Source organism: Haliaeetus leucocephalus, unplaced genomic scaffold (assembly GCF_000737465.1).
Source record: "Haliaeetus leucocephalus isolate CR32 unplaced genomic scaffold, Haliaeetus_leucocephalus-4.0 Scaffold506, whole genome shotgun sequence".
Taxonomy (NCBI): domain Eukaryota; kingdom Metazoa; phylum Chordata; class Aves; order Accipitriformes; family Accipitridae; genus Haliaeetus; species Haliaeetus leucocephalus.
Genome location: NW_010972942.1, coordinates 5,008,960 through 5,023,550, shown reverse-complemented (window position 1 = coordinate 5,023,550; position 14,591 = coordinate 5,008,960). Strand labels below are relative to the sequence as shown.

The following is a 14,591-nucleotide window of genomic DNA, read 5'->3' as shown; positions in this document are numbered from 1 at the left end:
GCCAATATGAAACCCTGCCGCTGAGCGAGCACAACGAACCCTGGTTCATGCGCTTGAATTCCTCTGGAGAAGTACCCGTCCTGATCCATGGGGAAAACATCATCTGCGAGGCAACGCAGATTATCGATTACCTCGAAGCAACGTTTGTAGATGGTAATCCCACAGGCGTTTCGGTGTGAAATCCTTCCCCGCAGCCTGCAGCAGTGTTGGGGTCAGCTCCGCGTGGCTACCTGGTGGTTCGCTGAGGACCAGAAAACGTTTATAGTCTCACAAGTAAATGGGCTCTCCTGGTAGTTGGTGGTATGGGGTAAGAACACGTTCCTTTAAAATGAACTGGAGGTCTTCCAGCACTTTACAAGCAGCTGCAAGTAAAAACGTGCCCCGCTGCCCTCCTTACCCCTTCGGGAAGGATGGAGAAGTCAGCAATGGCAGCGCTGCGCTGTGCTAACCCTGTGGTGAGACTGCCACGAAAAACAGCCCGTTCAACAGGGAGCTGCAGAAGTGCGGTTGTTGGGCAGGTCCTGCTTCTCTGCAAAAAAAACCCCAGCACCCCAAAAAACCAACCGAAAGATGCCTAATTCCAGAATCATCTTGGGCAGAAAAGGGAAGTAGAATGAGTAAATTATTTTTGTAGCCAAAATGGAGTGAAGAGGTAAAAAAGTAAGAAGAAGGAACCCGGAAGTTATCACGTGCAGGCTTTTGAAATTCTTCATGTCTCTAGTGCCAGAAAACAGACTGCCTCAATTTTTGAAGGAAATGCAAAGCTGTGTGGTTTTAGGTGTGAAGAGGCAGCATTTTGTGTTTCAGGGCTTTAGCGTTGTGATTTCTAAGGCACGAAGAAAACTTCATCATTGGGTGAACATAATACATATTTAATGCTGGTGTTTTCATCAAATGAGGAGTCGGGGCCCAGGTAGATCAAGGGCAGGGTAAAACTTATTGGTGTGCGGGAATACTTCTAATCATGCTTTGAGTAGGATTCCTGTACTGTAATTTTTACAGCATTGCAGCTGTTGTAATGTTTCAGCCATAACAACTTACTACAACCTCAGTTGTGCCCTGCCGTGAGAGGGCTAAATGGTGTGTGCCATGGTCGTCCATTCCTAGAACTACAAAATAGACATTGAATCTGTTTTTCTGATTTGAAGGCCTCTTAAATACGTGTTTATGTGGGTTGCTGCATAGGAATTGGAATTATTCAAACATTTTAAAATTAAGTACGTGTATATACATTTCTCTGAGCTGTGATAACACTGTTGAGTGACGGTGGGGAGCAAGTGAAGCTTTCTTAACTGGCTGCGTTGTCAGTGCCAATTGGACATGACTGAAGTTACTTTGGAAATACTACTTTTGGTCAATTCCATGGTTCTTCTTTTCTTAACTTTATTTTTAACTTTTGTATTGCAGAGGAAGTACCAAGATTAATGCCGGAAGAAGGGAGCATGTATTATCCAAGGGTGCAACACTATAGAGAGCTTTTAGACTCCTTGCCTATGGATGCCTACACGCATGGCTGCATCCTGCATCCCGAGTTAACAGTGGACTCCATGATTCCAGCCTATGCTACCAGCAGAATTCGTAGTATGTACTGGTATAGATCTGAATGCTTATCAGTTAATAGGATGTTGCATTACATTCATCTTGTGTCTTCAGTGCACCTTAAGCAGAATATATTGAATGCAGATTTTCAATTTTAGTTGCAGCCCTTGATAATTTGTGCATATACTTTTTATTGATTTTGTAGTCTGTTATGATTTGAAAACGGGAAAGCGGAAGTGGCATTTTTGGGGTGTCTGTGGAATTAATTTTCCTAATGATTGAAAATGTGCTTCTTGTGCATAACAGAAAATGGCAGCTGTGACAGCTGTGAGTATTTTATTTTCCGATCTTGCTCTTTATGCCTATAAAGCAATTTCTAGGGAACAGCTCTATTACTGCTCACATCAAACCACTACACTGAAGGAAACCCATTTTTTTGTGACTGTAAATTTGTAATAAGTTTACCTATTAAATTAAAGCAATTGCTTTCCTCTCAAGGTGGTGCAAATGCAGATTACCCTCAATGAAACAGAGTCTGTTTATCTAATATATTATAACAGAATCATCAAGCCCTTTTTGTCTGAGGAACTTGGTAGTGTCAACTTGGTGCTGGGGGTAGGGAGGAAAAAAACCAAAGGTGTGAAGTAAATAGCTTGAGTTCATCTGACCAAGGGAAATTGTTAAAGTACAATTTAAACCAAAATCCTGGGTCCAAATAACACAACAATATAGAATCAGGATAAAGGATGAACTGGTGGCCTTGTAGAATCAATGGTAAAATGTCTTTTGACTTTCTTGGGATTGGTATTTTACCTGATGGACTTTTATAACATACCATTTTCCCATGAAAAAACATTTTGAGGGCAGAAGAAGTAACTCTAGATTATGTTGCCCAGTCCTCTTTATAACAGAGAACCTCCTGAAATGAACACCTGTTTCAAATCCAGTAGTTTGCAGAAATACTTGGTTTAAACAACATTCAGTGATATTAAGAAAAATCCTTGGCAAAGATTGGCAAATCCCCTCCCCCCCCGCCCCCGGTTTGGATGCTGGAACTGGACAGCAGATTCTGTTCACTTTGGTATCAGATAGGGAGATAAATATTTAATTCTTTATTCTTGGGGTTTTTTTACTGTATGTATGTTCAAGGACTCCAGCGTTACTTTCAGCCACAGAACTGCACTGGGCATCCTTGTTCAGCTGGTTATGGATCATGACCTCAGCCTAGCTTTTCAGAACTGCTTGCAACCTTACAGCCCTCTTGCCAAGAAAAGTGGCCTGTATCTTTTCTGGACTATATCTTTTGCTACAATTTATGTTTTACATTGGACTCTGTTGAAACATCAATTGGTTGCTTAGGCCCAATTTATCAACCAGTCCAGACCACTGGGTATCAGTGCCATGTTTCCATGTTTGTTTTTTTTTATTTATGCCCCTTCTAGTCTTTGTACCATGGCAAACTTTAATTAATGCTTTTATGTTTCCTTCTAAGTATTACAAAAGAACAAAATAGTTCTAGAACAAGGATCAAATCCCAAGAACACAGCTGAATGATGATTCCCTGTGTACGATTCTCCCAGTTATGTTCTGAGATCTCTTGATTTTTTTTGTCAATGTCAGTGGTTTATATCGTGGCAATTTTTTTTGTTTATTTTAAAATGCTCCATAGAGCAAAGTTAAATGCTGTAGAGACTTTGAAATGTAATACAACTATACTATTACTAAATTCATAATATCATAAAAGATGATACTGTGTTAGTTTGAGAAGTTCTGTTTTCAACAGACTGTGTTATCCTCCTCCTTAAAATTTTTGGCAAGTCAGTTCTCTTATTAGCCATGCCATTACATTGTCAGAAGTGAAGTCAGGCAGTTAGTTTTCCTTGTAGTTGCATGAATTATCCTTTATAAAACATCAGCACAGAATTGGTTTTCTTTCTGTTTGCTGGAAACTTCTTACGCATTGCAAGTATTTAGAAGTCAGTGTTCCTGCTCCAATGATCAGTGGTTATTTAAAAATAAATTCTTTATGAAAAGTATCTGGAGAGATTTACAATGGGTAATTTCAGTAAGAGGAATTAGCATTCTTTTTTTTTACTGAAGTAACATGAATTATTCTCTTATATTAGTGTACCATCTGTGTTTGGGTTTTTTCCCCAAATGTAGATCACAATAACTTTATTGAACAATTGTACTTTACTCATAGGCATTATTTATAGTTTTTCTGTTTTCACATGGTAATAGTCAGTGCTTTTATTATGGTTCACTTTACAACATTGTCTTGTGTTCTGCTGTCTGCATGTATTTTTCCCCTCTAGCTTCTAGTTGGTATTAATTGTCAGTTTACACACACATATTCATATTGGTAGAGCTAAAATTACTACTTGTCTAAACTGGGAAGTTTTCTTACCTTTTTATACTTAAAGCATAGCCTGCTTTCTTGATTTGAGGCATTTTTTTTAATAGCTCATGGATGTTCCTAAACAATTCCTTTGCTTGTTCAAACTTCTCCCAGATGGTTTAGTTTTCAGCTTTGAAAAGCTGATCTTTTTCAAAGTGCTAGATATAATAAGCCAGCAGCGAGTCATGTATTATGTTTATGCGTACCAAATCCAATTAAGTAATTAATTGCATATATAAGATTTTAGTTGTGTGATTACATCCTTCAAGTTCTTCATATACTATGTTGAAAGATGGCTTTCACAGTCATGTCAGGTTGAAACAAAGAATATATAAAACAATGAGCTCATTGCTCTCTAGCAAGAATTTTTTATGAGTTTAATTTATAAGACTTAATTGGAATTAATCTTAATTATCAAGTACAAGTGAGAGGTGATTCATGCCCTGTAATTATTCTTTTGTTCTTAGTTTATTACTAGAAAATTTATTTTTAGAAAATAACTTATTATTCACTATCTTTCGGTATTCTAGGTCTGTAAGTATGGCATTTTCAAGCAAAGCCCCATTTTAAGGAGAGAAAAGGCTTTACACATATAGTAGAAATCAGTAAAATTACCTTAAATTTTTCACATCATTTCTTCTTTAAGTCATGTAATGAATGTTTTTCTAGAACATCCATATACTCCATAGTGAACATTTCCAAAAGACATGACGGATTTTGGTGTCACATTTTAGCTAACTGAAAACACATTGGTTCCATATTCAGTGGTATATAGGCTTTTGCTTTGGAATTATGCACGTGACCCACAGTCACCTACAGAAAATCTCAGTATTGGGCCTCTCTGTGCTTTAACAGCACGAAAAGTGTGTTAGGAACCCAGGAGCTGAGGTACAAAAACATCAGAGACCTAAGGTATTTGTAGTAGCATTTCATGGATTTAGCACCGGTTTTGGCAGCAAAATGGTTTTATCTGAATAAAATAAAAATATTAACAAGAATTCCTCATTCTTGCCTGGCAGATCACCACTTAGTTCATTGCAAACTGATAGGCAGGTGTGGCGAGGTCAATTTATGCAGCAGTTAAGTTTTCCAAAATGTGATGGTTTTGAATCCCAACTTGGCAGTGATGCTTAATTGAAGTACCACTTCTCATTTCTTCAGTGTGATATTTGTACACAAGCTGTTGATCAGTTCCTGTGGATTGCATTATGGGTACGTTTGGATATCTGATGTCATTCCATTGTTTTTTTGCATCAGGCCAAATAAGTAACACAGAATCAGAGTTGAAGAAACTTGCAGAAGAAAATCCAGACCTTCAAGATGCCTATATAGCAAAACAGAAGCGCCTTAAAGTAAGAAAACTCTTTGTATTCCCCCCCTTTATTATGAGCTTGTTAGTGTGAGATTTTTTCTGTCACGGTATAAACATTTCTTTCACCTGTCATTACCAGTAATGTCATGCAGTGGTTTAACCCTACAAGGCATGAAGCAGTCTGTCCCCCAGATCAGCTACACACTTCTAGTGTGTGCTGAAGTATTGAATTGGTCCCGCTGACTTCAAAGGTAAGTACACATCAGTGCTGGTGTTGGGCTGTTGAGCACCCTGCAGGGCGAGGCAAACCTCAGTATCTAGAATCTCTGATGTTTTTCTTCTGTTACCTGAATTGTTACCAGTATCTAAATGGTATCCCACTGACTATGTGGAGAAAATAATCACATTATATGAATAAGCACTGTAGTATCTAAGTAAAGGTTTCTCTGATAAAAGTATAAACTCTCTACAACGATTAAAACACTAACCTGTATATATATTTAGTCTAAACTGCTGGATCATGATAATATAAAATACCTAAAGAAAATACTGGATGAACTGGAAAAAGTTTTGGATCAGGTTGAGACTGAATTGCAGCGGCGAAATGAGGAAACACCAGGTAAGGAATTATTCTTGCTAAATCCTGTTGATGCTTATGTTTGGGGAGACTGAGTAAACTTGTTGACAGCACCATTATAGAACTGGTTTTAATGTATCTGATTTGGTATTTTTAGTATATACTGATCTAACATCACAGAAGGGATCAATACTGTTTTAAATACTAGTTTAGTTTACTGCTGCTGTCAGTGAGTTCTCACTGTCTTATGAGAGTGCTTGATCACATTTCCAGGATAGTGAGTATAATTAGCTGCACAATTTTGTAGTATTTTATCAACAAAATAAGAAAAACCTTAACTACAGAATGTTATTCTTGATGTTGTAGTTGTAGGCCTCAGTTCACTATAATGATCACAACCTTAATGTTTAATACAGGTTTATTACAATCTTATATAAATACTGTGCTGATATTGTGATAGATGCAGAATTAGCAATCTGGGTAAGTGTTCTAATCATTAAGCAACCCCGCCCCCCGCCCTCTTGGAAAGCAGTGGTGTTTATCTGCAATCCACCCAAATGAAAGTCAAATTTTGTTTAAATGGGATTAGTTTTCTGCTTATTCAGAGTCTGGTCCCACTCCCAATGGTGCTAATAGGTATCCTTCCTCTGACTTCACTGGGAGCTACATGAAGCATTAGTGAATATCAACTGCATCTGCTCAAATCAATAACTCTTTGCATTTGGCTCTATAAATAGCTGTTGTAGTAATTATCAGTTACAATCAAAACAGTAGATTTGAACCAGCAATTGAAAATTTAGGTTAAATTTTCTACTGACTCAACAGCGAAAGTCACAGAAAATGTTGCAACTTACAAAGGATGGTAGGATTTTGTTCAGCAAACTAAGTCTGTCACCATTTCCAGCAGACCCTTTGCTTTTTCTGCTAAATATAGCCTTTCCAAGGAGTCAACTGATACGTTATTGATGAGCTTATGAAAACTGCCGGGATCACAGGATTTAGTAAAACATATGGCTATTACCTACCTCTTGGAATTTTGTCTGAGGTATTCATATTTTTGAGGTTTGTGAACAGTGCTTCTCCAGGTCCTGGTAGACCTCTCAGCTTCTGCTTCTCTTGCTACTGCTCAAATCCCTCATTCACTTACTGTTGCTGCCACTGCATGCATCTTTCTTCACACACGTTAGCTTCTTCGGTCTTCCTTTCCATCATCTTTCTTACTTAATGCACTGGATGAAGCCCCAGGTATCCTTTCAGCAACATAGGATACACTCGTTCTCTGCAGAGACCTTTCTTCCAGACCTGCATAACCAGTTGAAATGGACTGGTACCAGCGGTGTGCCAAACTGTTGCTTTCCTCTGGTGGCAAATGAGTTGAAAGGGACATTGCAAAATTTCTCTGTTTCCACAGAGGTGCTGCTGAATGTTCATGCCAGCCTTTCTGCATGCCTGTTGTGTGGGAAGAACTGCAAAAGGTTGCAAATAAGGAAGGAACAGCACAGTCCTGTTTGAGATCTAGGCTAGAGCAGAGTACTCATGCTGGCAGCTGTGCTAACTACCAAATTTCATATCCTGGGTGTCAAAAGCTCTGGGTGTAGTCAATACAGGTCAGCCCTTTCGGATGGTGGTTCAGATCGCTGAAGTTAGAGGTGTGATGCTGCCTCGCAGTGCCTGCTTTGAGCCATCCCAGGAAGATTCACCTCTTTCCTTTGACTGGAGAGGGAGCCTCGGGTCTCCGTCTGTGCTCCTGACTAATGGTGGGCAGTGTGAATATCCATCGCTTCTCAAACTTCTCAGTGTAAAAAACCCATGGTTTGGGGCTTAGGAGGCACAGAGGAAGGAGGGGTAGACAAACTCAGTCTTCACACTGAGCTGGTGTGTTTGGTGCAGGTCAGTCATGTGATCGGTTTCTTTTTGGCTTGAAAGTCTCCAGCAAATAAGCAGTTCTTGAGTGAATGCCGTAGAGCTGAGTGACACAGGCAAGACGATAAATTCAGGCAAGTGGTAGATTTTCAGTGAAAGCTAAACTGCCTTCCTCCTTTCCACTCCTGTTTAATTTAATCCAGATTTGAGAAATGTAGTTGAGGAAAGTAAGTGTTTACTGTGGGTTTTAATTTATGAACCTGAAATGTGGCTCTTTTTTCCTCAGCAAATGTAGGCCAGGCTGCTAAGCCTAAGACTTTACAATATTGTGTGAAGAATGGACAGGGATTAGTAAAATGTTCATTGGTTAAAGCCATATCTTAGCTGAGGTGTTGGTGGTGTTTATTAGACAGCATTTTGAAATAGCAGTAAACTAAATGTTCGCCCATGGAGGCTTCTACGTGTGCTTGTATTCCATTAGCTCCTAATTGTTTGTGTTTTATCTCTGCTTAGAAGATGAAAATCCGCCTTGGCTCTGTGGTGATTTCTTCAGTCTGGCAGATGTATCACTTGCTGTCACATTACATCGTCTGAAGTTTCTGGGATTAGCAAGAAGAAACTGGGGAAACGGAAAGCGGCCCAACTTGGAGGCCTATTATGAGCGTGTCCTGAAGAGAAAAGCATTTTACAAAGTTTTAGGACACGTCAACAATATATTAATCTCGGCTGTTCTGCCAACAGCATTCCGTGTGGCCAAGAAAAGGGCTCCCAGGGTTCTTGGCACCACCCTGCTGGTCAGCATGCTGGCAGGAATGGGTTATCTTGCTTTCATGTGTCTTCGGAAAAGGTTTGCCAACATGATGTTGTCGATTAGAACCAGGCAAAATTATTTTTAGACCTGTCTGTCCCTAGTGGTGAGTGGAGGGCATCTCTACCCTCCAGGAAAATATCCCCAATAAAATATAAACAAAATAAAGGTTATGTCTGTGAATTAGAACATTGTCACACAGTAATCGTCTCCTGCTGTTGTATAATTGGATTGGCAATGCTGAGATATTTGTGGAAAATATATGTTGGGGGGACAGCAAAGGAAAGAAGAGACTTGCTTTTCAGACAAGGACCTGTAAGGGCTGTGACAGTGCTTTGTTAGAGTGGTTATTGTCTCCTTTACCCAGTAGCTGACCTAATTATAATGCTTTTATTTAATAGATATGCAGCAATGTGACAGCTTTTCACTGTGGGTGAAATACATTACTGTGCAGAAATCAGCATTGTTGAAATACTGAAAATAGCACTTACTTCAAATGCTCGGAGTAGGATTTAAGTGGAACATAGGCTCTGCGCCTGTTGTGTATGGGAGTGAGTGTCTCTACTGATTAATGTCTATTGATTTGTAGTTGGACCTACAGGAATGTGTTAAAAAGTAGTCTTGTGGAGCCACTTTAGTCACTGTATGTTCATGCAGCAGTACAGGAAGGGACCTGAAGCACATATGGACATCAATGGCTTGTGGGCCCCATGAGTGAAATTCTCCATAGGCATCAGCGGTCAACAGATGCTAGACTTCTGCTGAAATACAAATGGGAGTGAAAAACCTGACACTTTTCTTATGAAAGCCTTTTGGGTAGCCTTTGACCCAGCCAGGTACCTAGCTCAGCCACAAGCCCTGGCTGGGTTAAACTGAACTATCTCAGCGCAAATTTCCTGCTTTCATTGGGGTGGCTTGATACGGTTGTCTCCATATTAGTGTCCCATGTACCCTTTCTTGTTTCCACTCTGAGCACTGGCTATTTTTTGCGCACTACTTGGCTATGTTAGCAATTGCATGTGCCTCTATGTTTGCCCACAATGTGCCATAGCCAACTAGAAAAAGTATGCACAATAATGCATTTTGGAAAAATAATTTAAAATAGTTCACTCTCAGTCTGGTTAGGTAGCCTAGATTGAAAGTGAAACTGTAATTTAGCAATCTGTTTACTTATGGAGAGGTGTCATATTGGTGGTAAGTGAAAAATGTAGGTCAGTTCAGAGACAGATGATTTGTACTGCAGATTTTTTGCAAAGCTGCACTCTTGTAGTATGTAGGAAAGGTGTAGAAAAACACTTTGATTGCTTTCCACTACTCAGCAGATGCTGAGAGTTTTATTAGGTTTGAACTGAGCTTCTGTTTCAATGAGAAATGCACACTTACCTGAAAGTAGACTTTGAATCATTTTGCAGCAAGAAAGCAATTGGGAAGGGATGAAAATTCTCATGACAGTTCAGTAAGATTTTTGTATTCTTGATGAATATCTGAAAGCCTCAGAGTTTTGTTTATAAGTTGTAGATAACTGCAACAAGCAAAACATAGCTTTAAATGTTTGTCTATCAACAACCAGTGCTAACAGGCCTAAGTACATTTTAGATCCAGTGCTGGTGGCTGTGGTCTCTCTGCACAATTGCTTTTGAGCATCAAGAAGATCCTCTCTCAGGTTTGCTGGAGAGAACTAAGGCAGTTTCTGTCTGGGCAGTCTCACCATCTAGCAGATACCAAAATGGATAAAATTGTTGAATACTCCTGCTTATAATTTAATATTGTGCTAGTTGTCTAGCAAAAGAAGACCGAAATCTCAGTGCTCCTTTTCAGTAATAAGAAACATCTTACCTAGGAAACTGCTTTTTTTTTTACATTTGTCAAAAAGACAGTTTTATATAATTCTATTTTATGATCCAGTTGTTCTCAAGAACTTGTTGAATTAAATGTGCTCTATTTAGAAAAGCTTTATTATCTCTAGAGTACGTTTAAGCCAACAATACTATTAATGTGCTGGCAGCTTTAACTGAGTTTGTTGTTTGTATATTGCAGTTGATCTGCATTTACTTGTAACCAACAAATTCCACTAAGTTAATAAACACAGAGTAAGGCCTGTAACTTAATGCTTCCCTGGCATGTATTTCTGTCAGGCCATCTGTAAAATATAATCTGATCAAGTCAGGGTAAAATTCAATAGATATGACTTAGCTTTCTGTAGAATTAATTTACATTTTACTTTGTCCTTCTTCTTTTTTTTTTTTTTTTTAATGTGTTAGTTCTAGAGAAGAACACTTACATTTCCAGAGGTGTGCCAGTTTAGTTCACACTGGCAACAGTGTACAGGTTAATAACTGACGAAGCAGTTTTCCTTCCCCCCAAACCTCAGTGATCTCTGCGCTTCAGCTAGCACTCCTTGCCTGCCTGGAGCTGCAGGTACTGTTGGGAAGGACTGCAGTGACCACCAGATGTCAGTGGTCCTCCAGGGCTACACTTTGGCATGCCTCTGAGACGTGCAGGAAAACACTAGTGTTCACAAACAAAATGTTTGTGATCTCAGCATAAGATGGATGTGAGCATCCTCATCAGACTAGCAGTCTCTCAAAAGCTCTTGAAACGACTGCTTTGCTCTATTACAGGTTGGTTCTCTGATACCTATCGTGTGCTTGTGTGTAGTTTCTACACTGGATAAATAAGAGGGCAAAGTTGAAATAATCTTTGACATTAAAATCAATGTTACTGAACAGCAGTTAAACTTGTCATCTGCAGGAATGAACGTGGATGAAACTTTTTATTGTGGAAAAGTTTGGATCCCTGGTTTAGTTTGTGTCTTAGTTCAACTTCAACAGCCTACTTATTTTCACTGCCCTGAAGTACTCTGTGCAACATTGATTTCTGTACAGGTGGCAGCAAAAGGCTTATCCATGATTAAATTCCTCAAAATAGGATAAGATTTAGAAGCACATATGTTGTATTTGGCTCTTTGTGCAGGATAGCTTTTGTGTGGTGCTTGTAAAGTTTCTTTTCAGCCTGGCTTATTTTCTTTGCTCTGGTAGCTCTGTATACTATTTCAATTGGATACACAAGCAATCTTCTGCTTTTCATTTACTATTTGCTCTCATATCATGCATCAGATATATTTCATATCTTTCTATGTGGGACCTGCACAATAAACATCGATTCTAAGACCACTTTTTAGACTGGTTTATGTCTTCTGTGTCAGTAAAACAAAGCACATTTGAAGATCACACAGTATTGCTGTAAGGAGTCTGATGCTATTCAAGGAGAGAAGCCTCTGATACTTCAGCAGATTGTCTTGCATGTGTCTGGAAACAACAGTTACAATGATAGTTTTCTTTGGTTGTCTGAGCTGTATATGCATGAGACTCGACAGAAGTCATTTGATAATGTAAAAAACCCATTTAAAGGAGGACAAGCAGGTTTTGTGTTTTCAATTAATCCATACCATAAAACCCCCCACTTCCCTTCTCAGTGTGACCCTGATTCTTGGCTTACATTGTTGAGCTGCAGAAGCTGGGGCTCCTTTCTGTAAGGTGCACGACAAGCACGTAAGCTGTGTCCACACTGACATTGTCCTTAATGAGACCAAACAGTGGGCCCTGACCAGTGTTAGTCTGGCCATAAGCTTTTTTTTTTTTGTCTTGCACTGTAGCAGTCTGCATTGGGTCTTCTTTCTTGTTAAGTGTAGGAATAGACAACAGTACTTGAGGCTTGCATACATTTCCTCTTGATATTTTGAAAGTCAGCAGAGCTGCTAGGATCAGGTAGACAGCTGATAGCGCTTGAGTTTCAGGAGATTATGACACCTATGGTCTGTGGTCCAACTTTTAGGTGGCCTTGATCTTAGCATTAATCAGAAGTATACAGAACCCTTGCTGTGAAGCGCTTATGTCTAAACAGACAAGAGGAACAAGAGTGAATGGGGAGGTAAGTATGGCAAGTAAAAATAGCTTGTCCAGATTCACATAGCCATACGCTCACTTTTGCATATCACATTTTCAAAGGCATTTTTTACTTAAGTCTTAATTTCATGAGAGCAAGGAGCTACTAAGGTTTAGAGAACAGATTGGCATGCCCTAATTTGTGAGGATTAGAGAGAGCAGTAGACAGAAAGCAGGTGAAAAGTAGTGGATCTAGCTAACTGGAGCACACTCTGCTCTGCAATAAGGCATATGACAGATTATTTATTACTGAGGCCTCCTTATTAATTTTATCTCTCTGTTTAACTGATGCTCAACAAAGAGGTGTAAGGTTATACTTAGGCAATTTATAAGATGTGCTGAGGAAGTCAAAGGCATATAGAAAAATCCCAAACAAAATATGGTTGTTCCCCCCCCCCCCCCTTCCTTTCTTTAAGAGGAAATTTTTAGTTTTGGTGCAGTACCAAGTGAAAAAGTCAGGCACTCAAAATTCAGGAAATTCCAGAAGCCAGAGTTCTTACAATACTGTTAACTCACTCATACAGTACTTCAGTAGCATTTTTATTTCTGTTTTTCTTTCTAAGTTACAATCATGGTGCTGTATTTAATGTGAAGTTAAAAATGTTGCACCTTAAAATAGGTAAGCTGTGGATAAGCTTAGTGCTGGGGGAAGAATGTGCTGGAATTTGGAGAGTTTTAAGTCCTAGCTATTTCCGTCTCAGCTTTAAATCAGCATTAATTTTTACTACGGTTTAAAATACTCATTAAAAGTGTATTGTGTGAACTAATACATAACAGCATAAATCAATATTAATGTCCTTTATATATATATTTTATATAATATCCCTATTTATACCTTCCATATTTCTTCTGCTAAAAATGGCTAATTGACAATTATGTATATTACTATATTATTTATATTTATAAAAACCAGCTCTAAACCTAAAAGGTGAAAATTTGGTTGATTTATTTCAAGTTAACACAATAAGAATCATCCTTTATGGTCCAAACTCAGTACTTTATTATGTACAATTTTTGAGATCCTTTGTAGGACTGAAGACATTGTCCAAATCCCACTGTGGAAGCAGGTGTAGTCCCCACCAGCAGCCTGGAAGGGCGTAAAGGAGAGGTTCTTCTCATGCCTGGCTACAGCTAAAGAACTGAAGAGAAACAGCTTCTCTATAGGAAATTGCTTTTCAGGCAGAACTGGGGAGCACACGGAAAGGGAGCCTGTCAGACTGCTAGTGCCACTGGAATATTTTTGTGCAGTGATGTGTTCCCCTTCACAGTTTCTACATGAAACATCATTGGCTGCTGTCTGTCCTTATTTACTGTGATAGTGTTATAGTAGCATTTGATAACATCGGTAACATCATGAATGTAGGGACTTGAGAATATACATTAAAGTATTTGGTACTTCTTCTTAGCTGATCCAAATCAGAAGCTGAATGCTACTGCCTTTAGACCAAACAAAGCCCTCTACCTGTTGAGAAACAATTGCCATCCTGAAAATTGCCCTTTTAGGGCTTGTTTCAGCAAAGTTAGCTAACTTCAAGTGTTTAAGCAGGTGGTGCCTGTGTTTCCCTATGCAGCAGAAAATAGAGCATTCATGGGGCCAGACCAGGTGTGAGGAGACCACTGGTTCTGTCACCTGCTGGCTGCGACATCCCCCTTACAGAAAGTGAAGTCCTTCTCCCCCACTTTGTATTGAAGTTGGTAAAACTCAGTAGAGAGAAAAACTTCCCTCTTGTAGATACATGCTTTATACAGTAGGCTGCAGAGTTGGGATCCCTCTTCTGCCTACTTTATCAGCACAAAACGTGTCCATCTTTGCTGAAGTCAGAGGCACTTCCCTTGACAAAACATAGTTTGAACACATGGAGGGCTGAGGCTGCCAGTCACTTAGCAACTTTATGGAGAGCAGGGCCTGTCACACAGCCTCCTCTGGCAGCTATGTGTAAAAGCCAGCAGTTAGCAAATGCTGGCCTCTTGGAAAGAATTTTAGGTGCATAACACAGGTTTGGTGAAGGGCAGGGAGTTCCAGGCTCTGGAGCCCAAGTGAACCAGAGAAGAAAGTGTCTAGCAGCAGAGAAGCTCCATCACCATTTCTTCTGGTCCAGCTCTGGGTGACTCTCCTGTGGGTGGAGAGAGGCTTTTGGATTGCCACTTTA

General features: G+C 39.4%; 1 protein-coding gene across 1 annotated transcript; it reads left to right on the top strand.

Moving 5' to 3' along the window:
* Positions 1-8: 8 nt before the first annotated feature.
* Positions 9-8,994, top strand: GDAP1 (ganglioside induced differentiation associated protein 1). The gene is made up of 5 exons (XM_010575872.1): positions 9-153; positions 1,408-1,581; positions 5,195-5,289; positions 5,754-5,868; positions 8,203-8,994. The coding sequence occupies exons 1-5, from the start codon at positions 48-50 to the stop codon at positions 8,583-8,585; spliced, it is 873 nt and encodes a 290-aa protein (XP_010574174.1). The 5' UTR covers positions 9-47; the 3' UTR covers positions 8,586-8,994.
* Positions 8,995-14,591: the final 5,597 nt, after the last annotated feature.

Coding starts and splice junctions, on each gene's coding strand:
- GDAP1 (XM_010575872.1), top strand. CDS start 48: ATGCGCTTGAATTCCTCTGGAGAAGTACCCGTCCTGATCCATGGGGAA. Junction 154..1,407: donor CGAAGCAACGTTTGTAGATG/GTAATCCCACAG, acceptor TTTGTATTGCAG/AGGAAGTACCAAGATTAATG. Junction 5,869..8,202: donor GCGAAATGAGGAAACACCAG/GTAAGGAATTAT, acceptor ATCTCTGCTTAG/AAGATGAAAATCCGCCTTGG.